Source organism: Arachis ipaensis, chromosome B2 (genome assembly GCF_059453495.1).
Source record: "Arachis ipaensis isolate K30076 ecotype BB chromosome B2, ASM5945349v1, whole genome shotgun sequence".
NCBI lineage: Eukaryota > Viridiplantae > Streptophyta > Magnoliopsida > Fabales > Fabaceae > Arachis > Arachis ipaensis.
Window position 1 is genome coordinate 51,888,869 of NC_142437.1, and position 10,973 is coordinate 51,899,841.

At 40.6% G+C, this 10,973-nt stretch overlaps 1 protein-coding gene across 1 annotated transcript; it reads left to right on the top strand.

Moving 5' to 3' along the window:
• The first annotated feature begins 9,735 nt into the window (after positions 1-9,735).
• LOC148573976 (uncharacterized) lies at positions 9,736-10,311 on the top strand. The gene has a single exon (XM_088505848.1). The coding sequence runs from the start codon at positions 9,736-9,738 to the stop codon at positions 10,309-10,311; it is 576 nt and encodes a 191-aa protein (XP_088361974.1).
• The last annotated feature ends 662 nt before the right edge of the window (positions 10,312-10,973 follow it).

Consider the following 10,973-nt stretch of genomic DNA (forward strand, 5'->3'; position numbering starts at 1 on the left):
GCCAGAACCTCATAACGATGATCAAGCCCTTGTGATACTCCCACGACAACAAGGATAAAGTAATCTTGATGGGGAAGGAATATCACAAAATCCTCACACCCGATGATTACAGTCAGAGGTACATTCACTTGAGAACGAAGGGCCCCCACATCCCACCGAGATCATGGTACTCGTACACGAACATCAAGGTCGATTAGAGTAACTCAAACAAGAGATCAAACGACAAAGAGAAGCTGAAAAAAATCTGTGAAAGGGAGGTATGGCTCAGAAGAGAACTTGAGGAAAAGCTTCTAAAAATAGAAGCTGATCTACGAACTCGGACCAACAATGAACAAGAAGAAAGCCCTTTTGGGGGAGAAGATTCCTTTATAAAAGAGATCAGGCGGGCTAGGGTTCCAAGTGATTTTAAAAGCCCCGACATGAATCTCTATGATGGCACAACCGACCCAAGACATCATCTCAACAATTACAAAAGTAGGATGTATTTGGCCGACGTATCTGATGCGACTCGTTGCAAGGTTTTTCCGACAACCTTAACCAAAACAGCAATGAAATGGTGTGATAGCTTACCACCCAAGTCGGTGACTTGCTTTAACAACTTGGCCAGGAAGTTTCTTACCCGATTTTCAATTCAGAAGGACAAAATCAAACATGCTCCAAGTCTCTTAGGGGTAAAGCAAGAAGTTGAAGAGACCTTCCGAACTTATATGGAAAGGTTCAACAAAGCCTGCATAGAAATACAGAATTTGCCTCCTAATGCAGTAATATTAGGGTTAGTTAGTGGCCTTAGAGAAGTGTCGTTCTCTCAATCCATATCAAAGTGGCATCCGACTTCTTTATGTGAAGTACAAGAATGTGCAGAGAAGTATATCAACATGGAGGAGAACTCCCGACTTAGAGATCCAGTACCGAGGCAAAACCTTTCCTAGCAAGCTCGGGATAAAGATAAGGAGGCAAAGAAAAATGAGGAATAGAAAAGCTATCACAACTACACCCTAGTTCGAGTTTTTCTTGACGATATTTACAAAGAGATCTATCACACTGAAAAATTTTCACCTCCTCGCCTCCTTAAGCACAAAAAGGCTAGAAGTTAGACAGAATATTGCGAGTATTACAAATTATATGTGAATTCTACCAATGGCTGTTATGATCTAAAAAATGTTATAGAAAAGTTGGCCAGAAAAGGTCGGTTATAAAGATACCTCGCTGAAAGGTCGGGCGATCCAGGAAAAAGGAAAAGAGATGATGAAGGGGGAAGTCGGCAGGATCGACCACCACAAACTTCTGATAGGCATATACACATGATAAATTAAGGGTTTGCAGGAGGGGGAGTTACTAAGTTCTCACACAAAAGACATCTTAAGGAAGTATATCAAGTCGGGGAAGACAGCGGAGTTCCCGATCTACCCACAATCTCATTCATCAAAGAAAATGCACAAGGGGTGACACCTGGTCACGACGATCCCGTAGTAATTGCAATGATCAATTCCAATGCAAACCTCCATAGAATTTTGGTGGACTAAGGGAGTTCGGTCGACATACTTTTCAAGCCCGCTTTTGACACTGGGTTAGAAGAAAATTATCTAAAGGCTTATCTAGACAAGCCTTTTGGGTTAGGAGATACGCTGATCCGACCTGTTGGTTTCATCTCATTATATACCACTTTTGGTAAAGGCATGAAATCAAGGACCTTAGGCATTGACTACATTATGGTTGACGTGGCATCAGCCTACAATGCTTTGATAGTCAGACCACTTTGAACCGACTAGTTGCAATCGTTTCTACACCTCATCTATGCATGAAATTCCGAACTACAGAGGGAATTGCTACTATAAAAGGAGATCAGAAGCTAGCAAGGAAGTGTTAAAATGAAAGCCTCAACTTAAGGTACGGAAGTCAACACCATTGAACTCGGTGGTGTCTGAGTACAAGAAGAGCTACGTCCACAACCTGAAGGGAAGGTAGAAAAGGTTCAAATCGAATATCAGACCGAAAAGACAACAAGTATAGGAGCCAACATAGATGAAGATTTAAAGGCAAATCTCGTTGAGCTCTTACAAAGAAACTCCGCCCTCTTTGCTTGGAAAGCCTTCGACATACCTGTCGTTGTCCCCAACCTCATGAGTCACAAGCTCGCCGTTTATTTAGGCTCCTGACCTATTTGGCAAAAGCGGAAAAAACTTGGTCCTAAAAGAACACAAGTTGTAGAAGAGCAGGTGCAAGCTTTACTAGAAGCTAGGCTTATAAGGGAGGTAAAATACTCTTTGTGGTTGGTTAATGTGGTCCTTGTGAAAAAGCAAAACGAGAAATAGAGGATGTGTGTTGTGTAAGAACCGCAACTAATCAACCGGTCAATTAAGTGATAATATTGCCCAAATTAGATTCTGACAAGTTAGAATGAGAATTTGAGGATTTAAATATGATTTTTGGACTCAGTGGGTCTTTCTGAGTCAGAAAATGTATTTTCTGAGAAAAACTGTGAAAACCGCGAACCGACAGTTGAACCGATTGAACCGGTTTAAGTCTGTCCGGTACCACACAAGAAGAAGTTAAAACTGACAAAAGCTTTAGAAAAATATTAGAAGTTGAAAACCGGGCGTTAATTTTAAAAGTTTGGTCCGAAGTTGGGTCAAACGGGCTAAAAATTCTAACGGGTTGGACCAGGCCCAAGTTGGGCCCAATCCCAACATATAAAAGGCTCATTTAATGAACCATTCAGCAAAACACCCTAACAAACACAACACACCCAGCTGAGAAGAGAAGGAGAAGAGAGACTCCATTAACACTATTCACCATCTCCTTCCGAAGCTCGCATCTTGAGCTAGAGAGCTCCGATCGCCACACTGTTTGCGGCTACGCGTTCCTTGTGAAGAGCTCTACAAAACCCATACAAAAAATTGGAGAGGTAACCCTGAAATCTTTTCTATTCTTCTCTCCAAAATTTTGGTCTATAGGGTTTGTGATTAAGTGAGTTTTTGTGATTTTGTATGTTTAGGTTTGCTCTAATCCTTGCTTAGCCTTGGATTTTTGCTATCAAATTTGTTGGAAAAGGTAAGAGCCAATGAACCCTTGTGAAATTTTAAGTTTGACAAACCCTAGGTTGAATTATTGTAAATTATGTGTGGTATAACTTGAAATGGTGAGTATTTGAACTTGTTGGTGATTGTTGGTGGCTTGGATTGTGTTGGAAAGCCTAGCTTGTGCTCAACTTTGGGTTAAGGGCATATTGGGAATCGGTCAAGGTATGGTTTTAGTTTTTTCTATATAGAATATAATATTCATGGACACTTAGGCTAGTGACCTATAGGATAAGTTTGGATTTATGTGGTTGGTTGATGTTGTATGTTGAAATGATATTGATATGTTAAGAATTAATGATGTTGAGATATGATGCTTGATAACTTTGAATGATTGTATATTGTTGGATATGGATTTAAAGCATGAATGAGGTTGATTATGTGAATTGATAAAGATGAGGTAATGATTGGTGAAGGATTAATTTAGAGTCATATATTTGATGTTGATGATTGAGACTGGTGATTGGTAACCTTAGAAGGTAAATTGTGTTGTAATTGGGGGTTTGGTATTGATCTAGTTGGATGTGTCTTGATGAATTGCTAAATTTGTGCATAAGTGAAATTTGGGTAAAAAAAAATTTTGGTAAACTTTGTTCGATCATAACTTTTGCTTCGCTTTTCAAAATTTAATGAGATTTGTTTAAAATTAAAGATCTTTGAAAAACCTTTATATTGATATAAACTTTGAAAAATTTGAAATTTTGTAGAGGAAGTTATGATCATTCAAAGTTGGTGTTAAAAATCTGAAATTCTGCTAAGTTGCAGAATTTTATGATTTCTGATGTATGCGCACGCACAGCCTTGTGCACGCGCACAACTGATACGTAAAAAATTAATTTCACGTAATTACCGGCAAGTATACCGGGTCGTATCAAGTAATAAAACTCACTAAGAGTGAGATCGATCCCACGGAGATTGGTAGATCAAGCAACTTTAGTTAAATGGTAGATTTAGTCAAGCAAACATGGTTTTGATTTCATGAGATTTGTGATTTTTGAACATAATTGAAAAAATTTAAATGGCAAGGAATTTAAAGAACTAGAAGAGAGAAAGAAGATGAAAGTAAATAACTGAAACTTAAAATGCAAGAAACTTAAATGCCATTAAAGATAAATTGCAAGAAAGTAAATATTGCAGAATTTTAAAGACCATAAGAGTAAATAGCAAGAAATATAGAAACAGAATGTAAATGACAAGAATAATGAATTGCAAGAATGTAGAAGGGAATTGGGTAATGGGTATTCAAACAACTAAAGAGCAAAAGAAATGAGAATTGATGATGGAGAGGATCATTAGGGATCAGAGATGCAAATTCTCCTGAATTGATGTTGATCAATTCTTTCTCAATCATGGGTATAGATCCATGGCAATTTGTGGGTAACTGAGTCCCAATCTCTTGGTAACTCAATTTCTCTCAACACAACCAATTACCACTCTCGTGATCTAATTGTTCATAAGAAGAGATGAAGTTCAATTCCTAATCCAAGCCACACAACTTCCAGAATCTCAACTAAGGGAGGTTACATCTCACATACCAACCAAAGTGTATTGATCAAGGAAATCATGAAAGGATGAACTCTAAACTGAATTATGTAGCTCCTTTCTTAAATTCACCACATAATTCATATAGATTAATCCCTCTTTCGATGGTGATTGAATCTGTGAAGAACAAGAGTTTCCTTTTAGATGAACCACTTGAATTGAGAAGGAAAAGAAAAGTTATCAACTCATTCAAATAAGCAGAGCTCCTCCCCCTAATGAAAATGGGGTTTAGTGAATCATAGCTCTAAATTCAACAACAAATGCAAAAATAAACATTAAAATTGAGTAGAGAAGAGTGATGAAGAATGGAGAAGTTCTTGAAACTGAAATTCAAATTTGCAAGAAAAAACAAAATAGAAGACCGGTGAGAAAAAGTAAAGAGTAAAAATTGCTAAAAAAAATAAAAGTCTAAGTGTCAAAAAAAGTCACTCAAAAGTACTAAACTCTTCTCTATTTATACTACTCCTAAAATTCCTTCAGAGATCTTTAATTTGGGCTAGCAATGTGGGCTTTCTCTTTGTTGAATTCCTGGCTCAATGGCTTGGCGTTTTTGCCAATAACGCTGGCCTTAATGCACGTTGGCAACGTGCAAGGTATTTTCCTGGGGGTGGGCTTTGGTACTTGGGCGTTGTTAGCTCAAGTTGTTGCTAACAACTTGGCTTTTCTTCTTCTTGACTCTACTTTTCATGCTTAATGTTGCCCAGAATTTGAGTTTCAATTCTCTGCTTTAATATGGACTATCATACGTCATTGGAAAGCTCAGAGTGTCTTCTTTCTAATGCACTTGGAATCATCTCAATTGGATTTTCCTATCTCAAGTTATGCTTCCTCAAAGAAGGTAGGGTCAGGCTGCCAAGTTTGTTGAAGTTGTTGCTGGACACGCACCCTTTCTCCCAAGTTGGCAACGTGCCAAACCTCCCATGGCTAAGGCACATAGCTGGCGTTGTTGATGAACACGCCCCCTTGTTGGCACGTTGGCAACGTGCTCGATGCTCTCCTTCAGGGCTGCCTTCTTGCTTCAATTTTGCTTGTCATGTTGCCTTGGAACACGTCTTCAGAACTTGGCGTTGGCAACGTGCTCGAGTGAAAGGATTGCTCTCTAAAATTGCTTGCTACGTTGTCACAAAACATGCCTATAGAACTTGGCATTAACAACGTGCATGCTTCTTCCCCTGGGCAAGCTTTCTTGCTTGGCGTTAACATTGGACACGCCAATGCATCCTCAAGTTGGCAACGTGCTCGAGTGAACTTCTCCAGGGCTGCTTCCTAGCTTGGCTTTGCTTGCTACGTTTCCCTTAAACACGCCTTTGAACTCTGGCGTTGGCAACGTGTTGGCTTCCCTTCCTAGACAACATCTTCTAGCTCAGCGTTGTCTTGAAACACGCCAATAGAAGCTGGCGTTGGCAACGTGCTCGAGCTCTTAGTTGGCCCAAAATCTAGTTGCTGCGTTTTCAGCAAATACGGCCATATAAGCTGGCGTTGGCAACGTGCTCGATGGGTGGAGATCGAAAGCTTTTGGTGTTAGTCTCAAACACGCCCTTGCACATCAAAGGTGAGCAACGTGCTCGAGTCCTCTCCCCCTCTTGCCAAGTCTTGCCTCTTGACGTTATTGCTAAGCACTCAAGTAGAAGTGCAAGTTGGCAACGTGCAACTCCTCTATGATCACTCTCCAGGGCTGCCTGGTGTTGTCACCAAACACGCCAGTGTTAACCCACGTTGGTAATGTGCTTAGGAGAGAGCCAGGGCTGTCTTAAATTGTTGGGCGTTGTTGGCAAACACTCTAGCTCTTCCTAGAGTTGGCAACGTGCATGATCACTTCTCAGGGTTGCTTCCTTTGTCCCTGGTGTTCCCTAGGAGCACGCCCTTGTTCCTGGCGTTAGCAACGCCCAAGCCCCTTTCTCCTTGCCCACTTTGCTTCTTGGCATTGTTGCCAAGCACTCCAATGTAGCTCCAAGTTGGCAATGTGCATATTTCTCTTCTTGAACAAGTTGTTAGCCACTTGCTTGCTTCATTCTTGCTTCAATGCCTCCTTGTTTCATCACCTATCATTAACAAGAGGAATTTGCTTCAAAGTCTCACCAATCCATGCAATCAATTCAATCAATTTCATGAGATTTATTCATAAATGCATGGGAATAAAACTCATAAAAATACTTGTTTATTTCAAAGATAATGAGTGAAACTAAGCTAAAACTAACTAAACTAACTAGCTAATATGGCAAATATGCAAATGCATTACAAACCCTGCGAAAATCTTATTCTGTGCGGACGCGCATGTGCGCACGCACATGCAGAAAAGTGCCTACTGGTTGCAGCGCTAGCACAGCATGTGCGCGCATACATCAATGGAGACTTGCGACCTGTGCGGACGCACACTACTGTGCGCACGCACAAGTCGGGAAGGGGAGTCTGTTGGGGTGCTAGCACACCCTGTGCGAGTGAAAAGACTTGATAAATATCAGTATCTGTGCGTACGCAAACCCCTGTGCGCACGCACACTTTTAAAATCTTCCTAGGCGTGCGCACGCAAACACCCCTGTGCGGCCGCACACGCCCTGTTTCTCAAATTTTACTTATTTTCAATTATTCCACCTTTCCAACAAGGTTGCAAGCTTCTATAATACTGTTTTACGACTTTTGGGCTTGGTTTTGAGTATGAGAACATGGGATATAACCTAAGGGTTTTAGTTGAGGATTATTTGGAAAAAATTAGAAAATGGAGTCCTAGGTTTCTGGCGAGCTGAGGATGGTTTTATGTCATGTGAAGGGTGATTGATAAATGAGATGAGAAAGTATGAATTGTTGATGTTCGGAAACTGAATTGTGGATTGACGGTGGTTGAGATGAGTCGAGGACTCTGAATGAGATTGATGGATCCACTTTATACTGAAAATATTTTCTGCAAACCACTGTACCATTGTTTTATATTGAGATTATGAGACACCATGAGCCCGGCAGGGACGGCGGTTGGATCCCGCCTGTCGAGGTAGCAGCGGCGGCGTAAGGGCGGTGGTTCGTCCCGCTTGCATTGAGATGTGAGGTCTGTGGCAAGAGTATCCCGCTCGCATTCCTTCGGATCTGTAGAGCGTGCAGGCGCCGGTACCTGGACAGTGATCCGAGCACTATATCTTGGGGTTCCCATATGAGAATTCCGAAGGGCAACGTCTCCATGGAGATCTGTCGGGTTGGCAGTTGAACTGACAATGTGATAACACAGCAAGTAGGACAGGCATTTATCATATGCATTTTCTATCTGTTTGTATGCTTTGTCTATTTGTAATGGCTTGCCTATTTGTATAACATGCCTAATTGCTATTTGAATTTATTGCCTTATATGTCAATACTTGTGTTTTACTTGCATTGTATATTATCTGTGCTTTCTACTGGGATTGAGGAGGTTCGGAAGGCGGTGGCGATGGGATCGCATGGTGGATCGGTTGGTGAAGGCCGTGGGACAGCGGTGCTTGGTTAGAGTAGAAATTTCCTAAGATAGATTACCCGGTTTATTTAAGTTAATGTTGATATAATTATGCTTATTTGTTTTAGAATGCTTTAAGTTTGAATCTTGTGATGGATATGGATGTTAGGATTGCCTTTGGTGTCCCGGGGTCTTATATCCTACATTACTGGGCACTGTTACCATACTGAGAACCTCCGGTTCTCATACCATATTTCTGTTGTGTTTTTCAGATGCAGGTCGCAACCCACCTCGGTGAGTTGCTTTGGATGGTGACAGAAGCGGAGGATCTTGGTTTCTTTTGGACTCTTTTGGTTTAATTTGTTTATACATCTCTCCTTTTGTATTTTGTTTTGCCTAGAGGCTTATATTTGAGAGAACAAAACTTGTATAAGTTGTTTTCACTGTATGGTTCTGTATACCTGTATATGGCTAGCCGGCTTAAACTCCGCGAGCCGTGGCTAGTTTCCTATGATATTATATACTTATCTTTTGTTATATCTTATCTGTTTCTTGTGCCTCAAGTTAGTAGCTTCGTTAGTACGTTTTGCGCTTTTCAAATCCAAAATTTGAGCTATATCTTTCATCGATCTTCTAGATTATACTAATCTTTCTATATATATATATATATGAGCTTAGAACTGTCGTAATCTCTGATTAACCTTTGCTTTACGATGCGAGATAAAGCTTAGGTTAATTAGGGTGTTACATGTTGATTACATCGACCTCAACAAAGCTTCTCCCATGGATCCGTATCCTCTTCCAAGCATTGATGTCTTGGTTGACTCAGCTTCAGGGTATAGATATCTTTCTTTCATGGATGAATATTTGGGTTACAACTAAATTCCGATGTATAAGTCGGACCAGGAGAAAATCTCTTTCATCACCCCAAAGGCTAATTATTGTTATGTAGTAATGCCTTTTGGATTGAAAAATGCTGAGACCACGTATCAACAATTGATGAACAAGGTATTTTCATCTCACCTTAGAAAATGGATGGAAGTATATGTAGACGACATGCTTGTCAAACCCAGAGACGACCTCAATCTCTTGTCCGACCTTGTTTAGGTATTTACCACAATAAGGAAGCACAGGATGAGGCTTAATCTTTCAAAGTGCACCTTTGTAGTGGAAGATGAGAAGTTCTTAGGCTTCATGCTCACTTAAAGAGGTATTGAGGCCAATTCGGACAAATGCACATCGGTACTAGAAATGAAAAGTCTGACTTGCCTCAAGGAAGTCAAACAACTATATGGAAGGTTGGCAGCTTTATCTAGGTTCCTACCAGGATTAGTCCTGAAGTCTCTACCCTTGTTCTCAATACTAAAAAAAAGGAAGCAATTTGAATGGACTCATGAATGTGTACAAGCCTTCCAAAACTTGAAAATTTTTTTGAGCCAACCTCCAATCCTTACCCGACCTATCCCAAAAGAGAAGCTCATTTTTTACCTAGCAGTTACAAGCCGGGCTGTAGCCTCAGCTTTGGTCCGAGAAGATAAACACGGACAACAATTCATCTACTTTGTAAGCAAAGCTCTGTAAGGGGTATAACTAAACTATCAAAAGATAGAGAATTTCGCATATGCCCTTATCATCACTTCTAGAAGGCTTCGGCCTTATTTCCAAGCTCACACAATAAAGGTCCGAACTAATCAACCCATGAAGCATATTCTACTGAAGGCGGACATTGTAGGAAGGATGCTACAATGGGCCATAGAGTTGTCCGAATTCGACTTAAGGTATGATACTTGGACAGTAATCAAATCCCACTATTTGGCCGACTTTGTGGCTGAATACACTGAAGGTCAGAAAAATCCTACAACTTGGAGTCTCTATGTGGATGGATCATCCAATAAAGTTGGAAGTGGAGTAAGAGTTATTCTGAAAAATGAAGAAGGAACTTGGATTGAATTATCGTTAAAGTTTGAGTTCCCTGCTTCTAACAACCAAGAAGAATATAAATCATTATTTGCTGGCTTGAAACTGGCTGAGGAAGTCGGGATAGAAAAATTAATAGTCTTCAGTGATTCTCAAATGGTCACCTCCCAAGTCAACGGGACTTATCAAGGTAAAGATCCCAACATGAAGAAGTTCCTGGAAGAAGCACAAGAACAATTAGCTCAGTTCTTGGAAAGAGACGTTCGACTTATAACTCGGAAATTCAATATCCGAGTTGATGCTCTCTCTAAATTAGCCAACACCAAGCCAATGGGCAACAATAGAAGTCTGATCTAGGAAACTCTCCACACACCATCAGTAGCAAAGGAAGACGACAGGTCAGACACAGTGGCCATATCCAATCAAAGCCTAGGATGGATTACCCCCATAATCAAATATCTTAAATTCAATATCATTCCCAGAAAAGAAAGGGATGCAAGGAGGCTCATAAGGGAAGAACAAAATTATACGCTGGTTTATAATGTTTTCTAGAAAAGAGGAGTATCCACATCTCTATTGAAGTGTGTTCCGACCTCCATGATCAAGGAGGTCTTAGAAGAAGTTTATAATGACATATGTGGAAATCACTTAGGAACACGATCGCTAGCCAAGAAATTGATCCGAGCCGCCTTCTTTTGGCCGACCTTGCAAAAGGGGCAGCCGACTTTGTTAAAAAGTGTCCGCCTTGTCAAAGGCATGCCAAATTTCATGTGGCACCTCCAGAAAAACTCATTAAGGTCACTTCACCTTGGCCAGTTGCAAAATGGGGTTTAGATCTCCTTGGTCCATCTCCACAAGCCCTTAGAAAAAAGTACCTCATAATGGGTATTGATTATTTCATTAAGTGGATCGAGGCAGAACCTTTGGCAATCATCACAGCTTAAAGAAGTCTGAAGTTCCTCTCCAAGAACATTGTTAGCCGATTTGGAGTTCCACACTCCATTACCACGGACAATGGA

Coding starts and splice junctions, on each gene's coding strand:
- LOC148573976 (XM_088505848.1), top strand. CDS start 9,736: ATGAAGCATATTCTACTGAAGGCGGACATTGTAGGAAGGATGCTACAA.